Here is a 16,426-nt window from a genome sequence, read left to right as displayed (position 1 = left end):
TGGGCTGGTCTGTGATTGGCAGGTGGGGATGTCACGTTACATCAAAGCCAGGGGGTCCTTCCCACCCCGAGCGCTCGTCTCCTCCTGTCGGGACGCCAGGCTGGACTACGTCTCCCAGAAGCCCCTGCGGCGTGGGCGCAATCAAGGAGGGCGACTTGAAGGTGTGGCTACACCTGCCCGAGGCCATCACATACGTGGAGTCCAGCCGAGACCCGGAGCAGCATGTTTCTTTCCTAGCTGTATGTATGGTTATGTTTGTATATGATTCTAATTTACTCCCCACCCCATCCTCCACACTCTTTCCAAAGTGAAACTCCGAGGACTCTCCACTCCAGAAGCCAACGTTTGCGCACACTCATTGCAGGCCGGGCACCGTGCTGGGCACTCTGCCCTTAATCACCCCTTTGGATCCTCACCTTAACTGAGGGTGGGGGGCAGGGAAGACTGTCAACCATATCAGGGTGCCCAGAGAGGCCATGGGCGGGGGGCCCAGCCAGAGCCTCCTGGAGGGAGGGCAGAGCTGGGCTCAGCACCAAGTCCCTCACCGTCTGGGCCTCCGTGCTTCCAAAGGGGTTCCCTGAATGTGGCCATGGACCCTGCAGCAAAGCCTGGTGAATCACCCTTCACTTTCTGTCTCCTGTCCCGAAATCCTGTCGCCTGGGAAAGGGAGGATGTGTGGGTCCCCTGGGGTAAGGAAGCTATTGGCTCTCCATTCCCAGGCCTGACTTGCAGGACACCATCCAGCCCTTTATTGTGTCTTGCTTAATTCAGGACTCACCTCCCGAGGGCTTGAGTTCCCATGCTCTGCGGCAAGCCGTCCTTCTTGAGGCAAGCCCAGCCCACTGTGTCCTGCCAGGTGGTCTCCTTGAAACCCTCCCCTGTCCTGCCCCCATGAGGCAGGACCCAGTCACCCAGTACTCTTTCCAGAGGTTTCTCCCAAGTTGCAGCTATCCTGGCCACGTCACATTCCACCCGGGAGTAGAGGCTAAAATTCGCAAAGCTGGTCTCTTCACAAGTCCAGCAGAAATGAAAACACATGCCCCTGCCGTTCTATTCTCAGCATTTTAGGGGCGCATTTACACTTCCTTGTATACTTACTAAACACCAGCAAAGTCGTGCTGGACAGATACCCTGGGTAGTGCAAGACTGTGAGGAAGGCTGCAGTTGCCACCCACATGGCACACCTGACAGCTCATTCCAGAGAGCAGTGCGGTGGGGCAAGTGGAAGAGGCCATTCAGGAGACCTGGAAGTCTCCCCACCCCTGCGGCCAATGGAGCACCTCAGGCAAAAGTGGAACTTGGGTTTTTTCTTTTTACTGTCCACACAATTCATCCTGAGGAGAAACCCAACTAGAGTGGTACCCCCAAGGACAGCTCAACCTTTTACAGACACCCAGGACATTTATTCTGAAGCGACATTCTGTTGTTGAGAATGCAATCCTTGGTGGACACGAGGGGGTTGATGAGGGAGGCAGACTCCCAGTGTGGTCAGTGTGTCACGGGTGATGCACACCCGTCAGTCGTCGTGATAGACCTAAACACGTTCAAACCAAAGAGGAACCCGGTTGATATGCAAGTGTAGTGACAGTTTCCATCAAGCCTGAACACAAGGGGAGTCTTTCTGGAGAGAGCCTAGGAATGTGACCAGGTGGGCTCAGCTCCGCTGCGGTGACAACGCTGATGCCCTACCGACTGAAAACACTAAAACTAACCCCCCAATCCCACCATACATTGTGGGTTGGCAAGGGCAACACTCGCCCCCACTCACTCACCAGGGCCCCTGACAACGGAGCGGCCACTATGTCAAACATGGCTGGCTGCTAGTGTGGTTGGCAGGTGGTCCCTCTCTATGTGGACCTCTGTGCATGTCTGCTTGAGTGTCCTCATGACACAGCAGTTGACTCTCCCCAGAGCGAGTGAGTTGAGTCCAGGTCACACACTGTCACTCATGCCATATAATATTCGTGCCACAGACCACCCCGGATTCAATGCAGAGAAGAATATGCAAACAAGGGTGTGGAGGCCAGGAGATGAGGGTCATTAGCAGCTGTCTCGAAGGCTGGTTACTACACTGTCTGAGTGAGAAGCATGTGGAAAAGCTTCTGCTGGTGGTTCAGCTTCATCAAGCACCAGACAGTCCATGTGGGCAAGGAGGGCTGTGAGCCCAGTCAAAACCCCTCTCTCTCTAACTTCCTGCTAGGGAGAACCCTTGTGGATGTAGGGGGCATCCTCAGTGAACCCAAAACAGCATAATCCTAAAGAAATCCATGCCCAGACACATCATAAGCAAAGCTGAAAACTAAAATTTAAATTTTTTGAAAGCAGCCTGAGAAAAACTATGCCTCACATAAAGATTGATACAAAAGATCATAGATTTCTTATCAGATATCATGAAGTCCAGAAGGCAGGGAAACAACATTTTTAAAGTGCTGAAGAAAAGAACTGTCAGTCCAAATTCAATATACAATGAAAATCCACTTCAAGAAAGAAAGCAAAATAGGGACTTCCCTGGTGGCGCAGTGGTTAAGACTCTGCGCTCCCAATGCAGGGGACTGGTTTTGATCCCTGGTCAGGGAACTAGATCCCACACGCATGCTGCAACTAAGAGTTCGCATGCCACCACTAAGGAGCCCACGTGCTGCAACTAAGGAGCCAGCGAGCTGCAACTAAGGAGCCTGCGTGCCGCAACTAAGACCCAATGCAACCAAATAAGTAAATAAAAAATTATTTAAAAAAAAAGAATGAAAACAAAATAAAGACATCCTCAAATGAAGCAAAACTAAGACAATTTGTTGCAAGCACGCCTGTTCTAAAAGAAATGCTAAATAGGGAGCTTAGCATTTGTCAGAAGGGAAATGAAAGCAGAAGGAAAATTTGAACCTTGGGAATGAAGGAAGAGTAACAGATTGCATATGTTTGATCCTTAATATATGTATGATTGTTGAAAGAAAAATTTATAACATTGTCTGGTAGGGTTTTCTTGACAATGAAATGTCATTTATACCACAGGGTTTTAATGTGGTATAAATGACAACTACAGCATAAAGAGAGGAGGGTATCAAAATTCATTCAGTGATATATTTGAGATTTGAACATTTTACTGTATATAAATATCTCAAAGAAAACCATTAGTGTACCAAATTAAAAAAAAATTTTTAAGAGCAGTAGGTAAAGAGACCTATATAGTGCTAAAGTTTCTACATCCACTTTAAGTGGTAATATATTAATTCTAAGTACACTGTGAAGAGTTATGAATACTCTAATCCCTGGAGAAACCCCTTAAAAAGACTATAAAAGGAGATGATCAAAGGCTCAGTAGATGAATAAAAATGGAACCGAGAAAGAAATGACCCAAAAGAAGGCAGGAAAGGGGAAACAGATGGATAACAGAAGGAATAAACAGAAAAGAAAAAGGTGGATGAAAACCCAAGCATATCCATTGTTACATGTAAATGGTCTAAATATACCAATTAAAGGAATGTGCCAGAATGAATATTTTAAAAAGAATATAAGAAACATGCCTTAAATATAATATACGTAAGCTTAAAGTAAAATAGTGGGGAAAGGTATATAATATGAAAACTCCATCAAAGAATGCTGCAGTGACTATATTAATATCGAACCAAGTAGACTTCAGAACAGGGAAAATTACCAGGAATAAAGAGAGAAATTACACAGTGATAAAGGGCCAATTCACGAAGAAGACATAATTCCAAATATGTATGAATCTAACAACAAAGCCTTAAAATACAGGAAACAAAAACTGGTAGAGCTGAAAGAAAATAGTAGACAAATTCACAATTATACTTGGAGACTTCAACACCCCTCTCTCTATAATCAACAAAACAAGAAGACAGAAAATCAGTAAGGTTACAAAAGAACTGAACAACATCATCAACCAACTGGATGTAATGGATGAACTTGCCAATAGTCGATTTTTTTTTTTTATCCACAAAGAAGTAATTTCCCATGATTTAAAGTAACACAGGGCATCCCTGGTGGTGCAGTGGTTAGGAATCCTCCTACCAATGCAGGTGACACGGGTTTGAGCCCTGGTCTGGGAGGATCCCATATGCCGCGGAGCAACTAAGCCCTTGAGCCACAACTACTGAGCCTGCGCTCTAGAGCCCGTGAGCCACAACTACTGAGCCCACGTGCCACAAATACTGAAGCCCACGCGCCTAGAACCTGTGCTCCGCAACAAGCGAAGCCACTGCAATGAGAAGCCCGTGCACCGCAACAGAGAGTAGCCCCCACTCGCCGCAACTAGAGAAAGCCCACACGTAGCAACGAAGACCCAACACAGCCAAAAATTTTAAAATAAGTAAAATAAATTTATTTTTAAAAAGTAACACTGTTACTAATGTTTAACCCCAAAAGCCAATGACCTAAGTTTCCACCTGAAGAAAAGGAAAAAGAAGAAATTAATTCAGAAGTAGAAGGAAGGGACCAGTAACGATACAAGAAGAGATTCACAAAGTAGAAAAGAGACAGTACAAAAATGAGCAAAGCCAAAATGTAGTAAGTTCTTTGAAAAGATTAATGCAGTTGATGAGCCCCTAGCTAAACTGACAGAGAGAGAGGGAGAAGGGACACCACATCAGTCATGAAAGAGGTGACATCACTACGGACCCTGCAGGCACTAAAAGAATGCAGGAGTGTTATGAGCAACTCCATGCCAGTAAATCAGACCTCTCAGAAGAAATAGGCAAACACACAGTTTATCAAGTATTAGTTGATAATGCTAGCCTAATACACAACTGCTGTATGCCAGCACCTCGAGGGCCAAGCTCCAGGCAGGGGTTGGGCAACAGTCCAGGAGGGCGTCGGGTGGGGTAAACGGGGCTCAGGATCGAGGGACAGTGGAGAAGGACAGGACTCCCACTCCTCCCACAGCTCCAAGCTCGGATGTGGGAGACCTGGCCTCTGGTTGGAGACACAGTCTGGCACCACCACCTGGTGGCCACTCAGACTGGGAAGACAGAACTACACAATGCAGCCTCTGAACTGCCTCCCAGTTCAGTCAAGGTATGTCTGGAGCCTCAAGCTGCCCACCCACACCTGCTGGGGACTGGGCAGAGGTGACTGGGGAGTAGCTTAATGGAAGAAGGCAGAAGAAGGCAGTCTTGAAAAGTGGGGGCCCGGAAGCCAATCCTCGGCACGCCTACCCTCAGGATCCAACCCGGAGCCCATCCACCTTCAAGACCCAGGATCCCAGCCCGCTTCCCTCGGCTCTGGGACTCCAGCCCCACTACACCGGGGCTGCCATTGGCCAAAGACACATTTTTAAAGTCTGTCTTCACATTTATTGATTCTGGCATGGTTGAGGGAGAGCCGTCCCTGCCCTCTCCCCCCAGGGCAAGTCCAGCTTCCAGCTGCAGGAAGAGGGATCAGAGCCAGACTGGAGAAAGGACTTCCCAAGGATACCAGCAGCAGCCTGGGTCTGCAGCTGGATCAGCTTCCTAGACAAATTTGATAGAAGAGAAATGCTAGGGGGAGGAGGCTCCCTGGTGAGTCAGGGCAGACCTCACTGAGACCCCCCAGGAAGGATGTGGCTTGGTCAGCTGCCAGCTAGGACCCCCCCACACACACACACACCTGGGCCTCCCTCGAGGTGCTCCAGCTGGCCACGCCACTCTCTGCCTTAGGGCCTTTGCCTATGTGGTTCCCTGCCTGCAATTCCCCCCACGCACCCCAGCAGACTAGGCCAGTGTTAGTGCTGGGAGGAGGTGCGGGGAAGGGCACTCCTGGAGGAGGGTACAATCCGGGCAAAGGCCGGGAGCCTCGACGCGCCCACGGAACCGAGCTCCACCTGCCACTTGGAGCTCCACCGGGTCGCTGAGCTGGGACAGCAGGGAGTGGGGCCAGTTGGAGCGGTAGCCGCAGCTGTAGTTGCCGGCGTGTTGGGGCCCCACGTAGGTCAGCACGAGGTCCGCGGAGGGGTGGGTGGTCCAGACCACCGCCGAGGGCTCCTCTTTGCCGGACCGTAGCAGCAGGAAGGAGACGTCGGGCACGTGGCCCTCGCAGCGTAGGACAGCGTCGCGGCCCGGAGTCACGGCCCCCGTCCACAGGGGCTGGAGCCGCGGCCTGGGCAGGGGTCCTGGGCGAGAAGCGGGTCGGTCAAGTGAAGCCCCTCGCCCCAGGCAGCAGCGGCCCAGCCCCGCTCCGCTGCCAGCCCCCTTCTCCAGCCCAGGTTGCTGGCCTCACACCGCGGTCACTGCGCTGTAACCGTAGTGTCTCCCCATACACGCCCCCGCCCCCAGACCCGGGCCTTCTCTGAGACTTCCTGGGGTCCCCAGCGAACGGCACTCAGGGCTTCAGGACAGGTGAGGAGAAGGAAGACAGGATCCAGGGGAACGGGTTCCCGCAGAGGGCACAGCGCAGTCAGTGGTCTGGCGGTGGACGCTGTGCCGGGGGCTCTGCCTGACCTCCGACCCCAGGAGATCCGGATGAGGAAATCAGAGGAACACACAAACCCCAGGGCCGGCGGGGGCTCGGGGAGAATTACAGCTCAACCCTCCACCGTGGGCACCTGGGCGCAGGCAGCGGTGCGGTCATAATCTGACTACAGCCGACAGGCGTGTCGCACAGGGAACCTGAGGCGTGAGCCAGTGCAAAGCCGTTAGCACTCTGAACCCTAAGTTCTGGGGCCTCTCTCCACGACCACCACCAGGGCGCTACACGTAGCCCCGGTGCTCACGTCGGTGGGAAACAGGCCGAAAGGCTGGGTGTCCCCGGGCCCTGGCGGCCGACCTCGCGCTCCCCTAAGGAGCCGACTCCGCGGGCAGGGCCGAGGCCCAGAGCGCTTCCCTTCGGCGTCCTGGGACAGGCGGGCGCCCTCGTGTTGCGCACGGGCAGAAGGAGGCTCCGGGCCGCTGGGCCCGCCGCTCACCGTCCACGCGCAGCTCCACGGGCGCGCTGGGCGCGGAGCCCGCCAAGGGCGGCGCCGTGTCCGTGTAGACGCAGCTGTAGTTGGCCGAGTCGACCGCCGAGACGTCGCGCAGCTCAAAGTGGGCCTCCGTCCCCGCGGGGCTCAAGAGACCGTGCACCCGGCGCTGGCCCGCGCCCTCGCGCACCAGGGCGAAGCGCACGCCGGCGCGGGGGGCCCGGCACCGCAGCTGCACCAGCGTCCCCGGCTCGGGCCTCAGAGTCGCGGGCTCGGCCGACAGCTCCGGCGCCGGGAGCGTCCCTGCGGGGAGGACGCGGCAAGGCTGACGCCCAATGCCGCATCTTTCCGCCGGAAAGAGTGCGCCCCGCTGCCTCTGCTCCCTCCCGGGAGGCCCGCCCGCACCGCCCTGCGTAAAACCGCGCCATCCGCCCGACGTCCCGGCCCCCGTCCTCCCTGGACGCTCACGCGCGCTCCTACACTGTGCCTAACTAATTTGTGTGCCCACCAAATGAGAGGCGTGTGGGGTCGTGTTTTGTTGGGGGAGCATCCGCGCCGGCCTCGCCCGCCGGCGTCCGCTCCTGGGGTTTACGCCCCTGGTCCGAGTCCTTGGCGGGTCCTGCAGCCCCCAAACCGGCCACCCTCAACAGACAGGCCTCAGCGCCCACCCGGACCCCGGAGGCTGGGGGCCCCCGTGCATGTAGCGCCTGCATGGCCAGACTTGCGCGTGGACCCAATTATTCTTCGCGGGGCCACGAGGCTGGGCTCATTTTTCTATCCTCAGCTGGGGAAACTGAGGCCGGGCAGATGAGTCGGGATTGAGCCGTGCAGTTACCGGGACCCTTCCCTGGGTCTCTCCTCCCGCTGCCCCGAGGGCAGAGCGCCCCCGCCCTCCCTCCCCGCTGCCACATCCCCCAGGCTCACCATCGCTCAGCACCAGCTCGGCGGGCGCGCTGTCCAAGGACCAGGGCGCTAGCTCGTCTCGCAGCCGGTAGCGGCACGTGTAGACACCGCCGTCTCCCGGGGCCAGCGTGTTCAGCTGGAAGAAGACGCGGTCTGGGCTGGTACTGGCCATGGGTACCCGCAGCACCTCCTCGCCCCGCCGCAGCTGGAAGTCCACCCCGCTCAGGGGCGCCACGCAGGTGAGAGTCGTGCGCGAGCCGGGGCGCAGGAGCCCGGCGAACCCGCTGTTCAGGGTCAGCGTGGGTGGCGGCGGCGTGGCTGCAAGGCAGGGACACTCACTGGGCGGCCAGAGTCCCAGCCACCCCCGCTGTGGGAGCGTTCCTTGGGGCCCAGCCTCCAGACCTCGGCCCCCGGAACAGCCTTCCTTGTGGCAAATTCCCACGCCACTATCAAGGCGGGGCAACTGCGTGGCCACTGTTTCCCAGACCCAGTCCTGGGCAGGGGTATTCAGGGCCGGGGGTCAGGGTAAAAGCTACTCTGTCTCCAGGAGCCTCCGCCCCCAGGAAGCCCTCTGGGATGGTCCACACACTCACCCAGCTCCTCTATGGTCACAGTGGCACTGGGCTCCGAGGGGGCGCCTGATGCGTGGGTCCGGTAGCTGCAGCTGTAGTTGCCAGCCCGGTGGACTGGGAAGGTGGCCTGCGTGTCCTTTGGGGCCTCAGCCACCTCCAGAAACTGGTCGTCGCCTTCCCGCCTCAGCAGGAAGGTCACACCGCGAAGTCCCCCGAGGCACAGCAGCGTCGTGTTCAGGCCCCGTGTGATCCAGGGCACGGGCTTGGTCGAGAGCAAGGGTGGGGGCAGGGGCTCTGCGGCGGGGGCGGGGGGTGGGGCGCAGGGGTCACGGGTGGTTCTACCTGAGTTGGAAGATACAGGGCCCCAGCCGGACCTGGACCTCCACACTCATGGGAATGTGAGGGAGCCAGGAGATGGAAGGCATTGGCGGGGGTGGAGGGGTGGAGGGGTGACAGGCCGAGACGGGGACAGGGGACTACAAGGGGAAGTCGCGTTCAGGGCCCACCTGTGGCCAGGCCTGCCCTAACCGCTTCCTGGGGATTCAGTCATTTATTCCTCACAGCCTTCTAGGGTTGCTACAAACATCACCCTCATTTTACCAGTGGGGAAACTGAGGCTCAGAGATGTCACCTGACTTGCCTGAGGCCACCAGCCACTCGGGGAGGGGGCCGGAAGAGAGCAGGGAGAGTGAGGAGTGGAGGAAGGGAGGCCTCTCCAGCGGCCTCTCTTCCGGCCTCGAGGCCCGTGAGCCCTCCACTCACCTGCTCCAGTCACCTCCACGAGGTTGCTCAGGCTGGTCCTCCCACTGTCCATGCTGTAGCGGCAGCGGTAGAGGCCCCGGGTGTCACCGGTCACTGCTCCCAGCGGGAACCTGTACTCGGTGGCAGGTGAACCCAGGTGCACCAGTTCCTGGGCCACCCCATCCTTGAGGAGCTGGAACTCCAGGGTCCACAGGGGGCTCTGGCATGTCAGCGTCACGTTGGCCCAGGGTTCCAGCAGCGATTCGATCTCTGCCCACAGGGTTGGCCTTGTGTCGAAGACTGCGTGGGGATGGGTGTCAGACCTGGGTGCCCAGGCAGGGGCTCACCCCGCAGCGCCCACCATGCCCAGGCCCGGCCCACTCACATATGGCCTCCTCGGTCACTGGGTTCAGGGCGAGACCTGCGGAGACCCACCACCTGTGAGGCCCCATGGCTCTTCCTTCCCACCCCTCATCCCGGCCCCGGGGACCCCAGGCCAGACGCCTCACCCCAGAGCAGCAGGAGGGCCACCCGTGCGGACATGGTCAGCCTCACTGCAGCCCCAGGAGTGTCTGCCGGGTGATAAGGCCCAGCCAGGGCGGCCGGGAGGGTGGGGCGGTGGAGGGAGGGCGCGGGGCACTGACCTCGCAGCTCATTCGTATTTCCAGGAAAGCAGGGCTCCAGGGGGTCGGGACAAAGGGCAGATGTGGCCTCAGGAGTCTCAGCTATAGCAACAATCAATACTTACATGTATTTGTTATTATTTATTACATTACTTGGTTTAGTATTTATTTTATTTTATTTTAAAAATTGTACTTATTTTTCTATTTACATCATTTTATTATTTATTAATTTTCTTCACTTGTTATTGTTTACTGTTATATCATTTATTTTGTTATCTTTACTCTTTATTATTAATTTAGTTTATTCATTCTGCATAGTTATTGATTGTTGCTATAGCTGAAACTCCTGAGGCCACATCTGCCCTTTGTCCCGACCCCCTGGAGCCCTGCTTTCCTGGAAATACGAATGAGCTGCGAGGTCAGTGCCCCGCGCCCTCCCTCCACCGCCCCACCCTCCCGGCCGCCCTGGCTGGGCCTTATCACCCGGCAGACACTCCTGGGGCTGCAGTGAGGCTGACCATGTCCGCACGGGTGGCCCTCCTGCTGCTCTGGGGTGAGGCGTCTGGCCTGGGGTCCCCGGGGCCGGGATGAGGGGTGGGAAGGAAGAGCCATGGGGCCTCACAGGTGGTGGGTCTCCGCAGGTCTCGCCCTGAACCCAGTGACCGAGGAGGCCATATGTGAGTGGGCCGGGCCTGGGCATGGTGGGCGCTGCGGGGTGAGCCCCTGCCTGGGCACCCAGGTCTGACACCCATCCCCACGCAGTCTTCGACACAAGGCCAACCCTGTGGGCAGAGATCGAATCGCTGCTGGAACCCTGGGCCAACGTGACGCTGACATGCCAGAGCCCCCTGTGGACCCTGGAGTTCCAGCTCCTCAAGGATGGGGTGGCCCAGGAACTGGTGCACCTGGGTTCACCTGCCACCGAGTACAGGTTCCCGCTGGGAGCAGTGACCGGTGACACCCGGGGCCTCTACCGCTGCCGCTACAGCATGGACAGTGGGAGGACCAGCCTGAGCAACCTCGTGGAGGTGACTGGAGCAGGTGAGTGGAGGGCTCACGGGCCTCGAGGCCGGAAGAGAGGCCGCTGGAGAGGCCTCCCTTCCTCCACTCCTCACTCTCCCTGCTCTCTTCCGGCCCCCTCCCCGAGTGGCTGGTGGCCTCAGGCAAGTCAGGTGACATCTCTGAGCCTCAGTTTCCCCACTGGTAAAATGAGGGTGATGTTTGTAGCAACCCTAGAAGGCTGTGAGGAATAAATGACTGAATCCCCAGAAAGCGGTTAGGGCAGGCCTGGCCACAGGTGGGCCCTGAACGCGACTTCCCCTTGTAGTCCCCTGTCCCCGTCTCGGCCTGTCACCCCTCCACCCCTCCACCCCCGCCAATGCCTTCCATCTCCTGGCTCCCTCACATTCCCATGAGTGTGGAGGTCCAGGTCCGGCTGGGGCCCTGTATCTTCCAACTCAGGTAGAACCACCCGTGACCCCTGCGCCCCACCCCCCGCCCCCGCCGCAGAGCCCCTGCCCCCACCCTTGCTCTCGACCAAGCCCGTGCCCTGGATCACACGGGGCCTGAACACGACGCTGCTGTGCCTCGGGGGACTTCGCGGTGTGACCTTCCTGCTGAGGCGGGAAGGCGACGACCAGTTTCTGGAGGTGGCTGAGGCCCCAAAGGACACGCAGGCCACCTTCCCAGTCCACCGGGCTGGCAACTACAGCTGCAGCTACCGGACCCACGCATCAGGCGCCCCCTCGGAGCCCAGTGCCACTGTGACCATAGAGGAGCTGGGTGAGTGTGTGGACCATCCCAGAGGGCTTCCTGGGGGCGGAGGCTCCTGGAGACAGAGTAGCTTTTACCCTGACCCCCGGCCCTGAATACCCCTGCCCAGGACTGGGTCTGGGAAACAGTGGCCACGCAGTTGCCCCGCCTTGATAGTGGCGTGGGAATTTGCCACAAGGAAGGCTGTTCCGGGGGCCGAGGTCTGGAGGCTGGGCCCCAAGGAACGCTCCCACAGCGGGGGTGGCTGGGACTCTGGCCGCCCAGTGAGTGTCCCTGCCTTGCAGCCACGCCGCCGCCACCCACGCTGACCCTGAACAGCGGGTTCGCCGGGCTCCTGCGCCCCGGCTCGCGCACGACTCTCACCTGCGTGGCGCCCCTGAGCGGGGTGGACTTCCAGCTGCGGCGGGGCGAGGAGGTGCTGCGGGTACCCATGGCCAGTACCAGCCCAGACCGCGTCTTCTTCCAGCTGAACACGCTGGCCCCGGGAGACGGCGGTGTCTACACGTGCCGCTACCGGCTGCGAGACGAGCTAGCGCCCTGGTCCTTGGACAGCGCGCCCGCCGAGCTGGTGCTGAGCGATGGTGAGCCTGGGGGATGTGGCAGCGGGGAGGGAGGGCGGGGGCGCTCTGCCCTCGGGGCAGCGGGAGGAGAGACCCAGGGAAGGGTCCCGGTAACTGCACGGCTCAATCCCGACTCATCTGCCCGGCCTCAGTTTCCCCAGCTGAGGATAGAAAAATGAGCCCAGCCTCGTGGCCCCGCGAAGAATAATTGGGTCCACGCGCAAGTCTGGCCATGCAGGCGCTACATGCACGGGGGCCCCCAGCCTCCGGGGTCCGGGTGGGCGCTGAGGCCTGTCTGTTGAGGGTGGCCGGTTTGGGGGCTGCAGGACCCGCCAAGGACTCGGACCAGGGGCGTAAACCCCAGGAGCGGACGCCGGCGGGCGAGGCCGGCGCGGATGCTCCCCCAACAAAACACGACCCCACACGCCTCTCATTTGGTGGGCACACAAATTAGTTAGGCACAGTGTAGGAGCGCGCGTGAGCGTCCAGGGAGGACGGGGGCCGGGACGTCGGGCGGATGGCGCGGTTTTACGCAGGGCGGTGCGGGCGGGCCTCCCGGGAGGGAGCAGAGGCAGCGGGGCGCACTCTTTCCGGCGGAAAGATGCGGCATTGGGCGTCAGCCTTGCCGCGTCCTCCCCGCAGGGACGCTCCCGGCGCCGGAGCTGTCGGCCGAGCCCGCGACTCTGAGGCCCGAGCCGGGGACGCTGGTGCAGCTGCGGTGCCGGGCCCCCCGCGCCGGCGTGCGCTTCGCCCTGGTGCGCGAGGGCGCGGGCCAGCGCCGGGTGCACGGTCTCTCGAGCCCCGCGGGGACGGAGGCCCACTTTGAGCTGCGCGACGTCTCGGCGGTCGACTCGGCCAACTACAGCTGCGTCTACACGGACACGGCGCCGCCCTTGGCGGGCTCCGCGCCCAGCGCGCCCGTGGAGCTGCGCGTGGACGGTGAGCGGCGGGCCCAGCGGCCCGGAGCCTCCTTCTGCCCGTGCGCAACACGAGGGCGCCCGCCTGTCCCAGGACGCCGAAGGGAAGCGCTCTGGGCCTCGGCCCTGCCCGCGGAGTCGGCTCCTTAGGGGAGCGCGAGGTCGGCCGCCAGGGCCCGGGGACACCCAGCCTTTCGGCCTGTTTCCCACCGACGTGAGCACCGGGGCTACGTGTAGCGCCCTGGTGGTGGTCGTGGAGAGAGGCCCCAGAACTTAGGGTTCAGAGTGCTAACGGCTTTGCACTGGCTCACGCCTCAGGTTCCCTGTGCGACACGCCTGTCGGCTGTAGTCAGATTATGACCGCACCGCTGCCTGCGCCCAGGTGCCCACGGTGGAGGGTTGAGCTGTAATTCTCCCCGAGCCCCCGCCGGCCCTGGGGTTTGTGTGTTCCTCTGATTTCCTCATCCGGATCTCCTGGGGTCGGAGGTCAGGCAGAGCCCCCGGCACAGCGTCCACCGCCAGACCACTGACTGCGCTGTGCCCTCTGCGGGAACCCGTTCCCCTGGATCCTGTCTTCCTTCTCCTCACCTGTCCTGAAGCCCTGAGTGCCGTTCGCTGGGGACCCCAGGAAGTCTCAGAGAAGGCCCGGGTCTGGGGGCGGGGGCGTGTATGGGGAGACACTACGGTTACAGCGCAGTGACCGCGGTGTGAGGCCAGCAACCTGGGCTGGAGAAGGGGGCTGGCAGCGGAGCGGGGCTGGGCCGCTGCTGCCTGGGGCGAGGGGCTTCACTTGACCGACCCGCTTCTCGCCCAGGACCCCTGCCCAGGCCGCGGCTCCGGCCCCTGTGGACGGGGGCCGTGACTCCGGGCCGCGACGCTGTCCTACGCTGCGAGGGCCACGTGCCCGACGTCTCCTTCCTGCTGCTACGGTCCGGCAAAGAGGAGCCCTCGGCGGTGGTCTGGACCACCCACCCCTCCGCGGACCTCGTGCTGACCTACGTGGGGCCCCAACACGCCGGCAACTACAGCTGCGGCTACCGCTCCAACTGGCCCCACTCCCTGCTGTCCCAGCTCAGCGACCCGGTGGAGCTCCAAGTGGCAGGTGGAGCTCGGTTCCGTGGGCGCGTCGAGGCTCCCGGCCTTTGCCCGGATTGTACCCTCCTCCAGGAGTGCCCTTCCCCGCACCTCCTCCCAGCACTAACACTGGCCTAGTCTGCTGGGGTGCGTGGGGGGAATTGCAGGCAGGGAACCACATAGGCAAAGGCCCTAAGGCAGAGAGTGGCGTGGCCAGCTGGAGCACCTCGAGGGAGGCCCAGGTGTGTGTGTGTGTGGGGGGGTCCTAGCTGGCAGCTGACCAAGCCACATCCTTCCTGGGGGGTCTCAGTGAGGTCTGCCCTGACTCACCAGGGAGCCTCCTCCCCCTAGCATTTCTCTTCTATCAAATTTGTCTAGGAAGCTGATCCAGCTGCAGACCCAGGCTGCTGCTGGTATCCTTGGGAAGTCCTTTCTCCAGTCTGGCTCTGATCCCTCTTCCTGCAGCTGGAAGCTGGACTTGCCCTGGGGGGAGAGGGCAGGGACGGCTCTCCCTCAACCATGCCAGAATCAATAAATGTGAAGACAGACTTTAAAAATGTGTCTTTGGCCAATGGCAGCCCCGGTGTAGTGGGGCTGGAGTCCCAGAGCTGAGGGAAGCGGGCTGGGATCCTGGGTCTTGAAGGTGGATGGGCTCCGGGTTGGATCCTGAGGGTAGGCGTGCCGAGGATTGGCTTCCGGGCCCCCACTTTTCAAGACTGCCTTCTTCTGCCTTCTTCCATTAAGCTACTCCCCAGTCACCTCTGCCCAGTCCCCAGCAGGTGTGGGTGGGCAGCTTGAGGCTCCAGACATACCTTGACTGAACTGGGAGGCAGTTCAGAGGCTGCATTGTGTAGTTCTGTCTTCCCAGTCTGAGTGGCCACCAGGTGGTGGTGCCAGACTGTGTCTCCAACCAGAGGCCAGGTCTCCCACATCCGAGCTTGGAGCTGTGGGAGGAGTGGGAGTCCTGTCCTTCTCCACTGTCCCTCGATCCTGAGCCCCGTTTACCCCACCCGACGCCCTCCTGGACTGTTGCCCAACCCCTGCCTGGAGCTTGGCCCTCGAGGTGCTGGCATACAGCAGTTGTGTATTACGCTAGCATTATCAACTAATACTTGATAAACTGTGTGTTTGCCTATTTCTTCTGAGAGGTCTGATTTACTGGCATGGAGTTGCTCATAACACTCCTGCATTCTTTTAGTGCCTGCAGGGTCCGTAGTGATGTCACCTCTTTCATGACTGATGTGGTGTCCCTTCTCCCTCTCTCTCTGTCAGTTTAGCTAGGGGCTCATCAACTGCATTAATCTTTTCAAAGAACTTACTACATTTTGACTTTGCTCATTTTTGTACTGTCTCTTTTCTACTTTGTGAATCTCTTCTTGTATCGTTACTGGTCCCTTCCTTCTACTTACTTCTGAATTAATTTCTTCTTTTTCCTTTTCTTCAGGTGAAAACTTAGATCATTGGCTTCTGGGGTTAAACATTAGTAACAGCCTAATATTAGGCTTAAAAATAGGTTTGTGTTACTTTAAATCATGGGAAATTACTTCTTTGTGGATAAAAAAAAGATCGACTATTGGCAGTTCATCCATTACATCCAGTTGGTTGATATGTTGTTCAGGTCTTTTGTATCCCTATTGATTTTCTGTCTTCTTGTTCTGCTGACTCTAGAGAGAGGGGTGTTGAAGTCTCCAAGTATAATTGTGAATTTGTCTGTTATTTTCTTTCAGCTCTACCAGTTTTTGTTTCCTGTATTTTAAGGCTTTGTTGTTAGATGCATACATATTTGGAATTGTTTTGTGTTCTTGGTGAATTGGCCCTTTATTACTATGTAATTTCTCTCTTTATCCCTGGTAATTTTCCTTTTTCTGAAGTCTACTTGGTTTGATATTAATATAGTGACTGCAGCATTCTTTGATGGAGTTTTCACATTATATACCTTTCCCCACTCTTTTACTTTCAGCTTAACTATATCATTATATTTAAAGTAGGTTTTTTATTTTCTTTTTAAAAAAATTCCTTTTAATTGGTATGTTTAGACTATTTACATGTAACAATGGATATGCTTGGGTTTTGGTCCACCTTTTTCTCTTCTGTTTGTTCCTTCTGTTTTCCGTCTGTTTCCCCTTTCCTGCCCTCTTTTCGGTTATTTTTTCTCAGGTTCCATTTTAATTCATCTACTGAGTTTTTGATCATCTCTTTGTATAGTCTTTTTTAGAGATTTCTCTAAGGATTACAGTATGCATGCTTAACTCTTCATAGTCAACTTAAAATTAATATTTTACCACTTAAAGTGGGATTTAGAAACTTTATATAGGTCTCTTTTTCCTCCCCTTTAAAAAATTTTTTTTTTCTTTTTTTTTTTTCTTTTTTTTAATTT

At 57.6% G+C, this 16,426-nt stretch overlaps 2 protein-coding genes across 2 annotated transcripts; one reads left to right on the top strand and one right to left on the bottom strand.

Moving 5' to 3' along the window:
• Position 1: 1 nt before the first annotated feature.
• Positions 2 to 14,606, top strand: LOC309617270 (alpha-1B-glycoprotein-like). Its single transcript, XM_082369320.1, has 9 exons — positions 2 to 239; positions 10,063 to 10,278; positions 10,367 to 10,402; positions 10,488 to 10,766; positions 11,235 to 11,507; positions 11,783 to 12,079; positions 12,701 to 12,997; positions 13,790 to 14,077; positions 14,428 to 14,606. The coding sequence occupies exons 1-9, from the start codon at positions 29 to 31 to the stop codon at positions 14,433 to 14,435; spliced, it is 1,905 nt and encodes a 634-aa protein (XP_082225446.1). The 5' UTR covers positions 2 to 28; the 3' UTR covers positions 14,436 to 14,606.
• Positions 2,288 to 9,703, bottom strand: A1BG (alpha-1-B glycoprotein). Its single transcript, XM_082369369.1, has 8 exons — positions 9,612 to 9,703; positions 9,488 to 9,523; positions 9,124 to 9,402; positions 8,383 to 8,655; positions 7,811 to 8,107; positions 6,893 to 7,189; positions 5,813 to 6,100; positions 2,288 to 5,462 (listed from the first exon to the last, which is right to left on the bottom strand). The coding sequence occupies exons 1-8, from the start codon at positions 9,643 to 9,645 to the stop codon at positions 5,455 to 5,457; spliced, it is 1,512 nt and encodes a 503-aa protein (XP_082225495.1). The 5' UTR covers positions 9,646 to 9,703; the 3' UTR covers positions 2,288 to 5,454.
• Positions 14,607 to 16,426: the final 1,820 nt, after the last annotated feature.

The sequence above is a fragment of the Balaenoptera borealis genome, assembly GCF_965194805.1.
Source record: "Balaenoptera borealis genome assembly, chromosome: 19".
NCBI classification, from domain to species: Eukaryota; Metazoa; Chordata; class Mammalia; order Artiodactyla; family Balaenopteridae; genus Balaenoptera; species Balaenoptera borealis.
Note: the sequence above shows the minus strand (reverse complement) of the source record. Positions and strands in the feature narration are given on the sequence as shown.

What these genes read in the sequence shown, in the direction of transcription:
- LOC309617270 (XM_082369320.1), top strand. Translation starts at nt 29, where the DNA reads ATGTCACGTTACATCAAAGCCAGGGGGTCCTTCCCACCCCGAGCGCTC. An exon ending in GGCCCTCCTGCTGCTCTGGG is followed by an intron (nt 10,279 to 10,366) that starts GTGAGGCGTCTG and finishes GGGTCTCCGCAG; the next exon opens with GTCTCGCCCTGAACCCAGTG. An exon ending in CGAGCTGGTGCTGAGCGATG is followed by an intron (nt 12,080 to 12,700) that starts GTGAGCCTGGGG and finishes TCCTCCCCGCAG; the next exon opens with GGACGCTCCCGGCGCCGGAG.
- A1BG (XM_082369369.1), bottom strand. Translation starts at nt 9,645, where the DNA reads ATGTCCGCACGGGTGGCCCTCCTGCTGCTCTGGG. An exon ending in CGTGGAGGTGACTGGAGCAG is followed by an intron (nt 8,656 to 9,123) that starts GTGAGTGGAGGG and finishes CCCCCGCCGCAG; the next exon opens with AGCCCCTGCCCCCACCCTTG. An exon ending in TGTGACCATAGAGGAGCTGG is followed by an intron (nt 8,108 to 8,382) that starts GTGAGTGTGTGG and finishes CCTGCCTTGCAG; the next exon opens with CCACGCCGCCGCCACCCACG.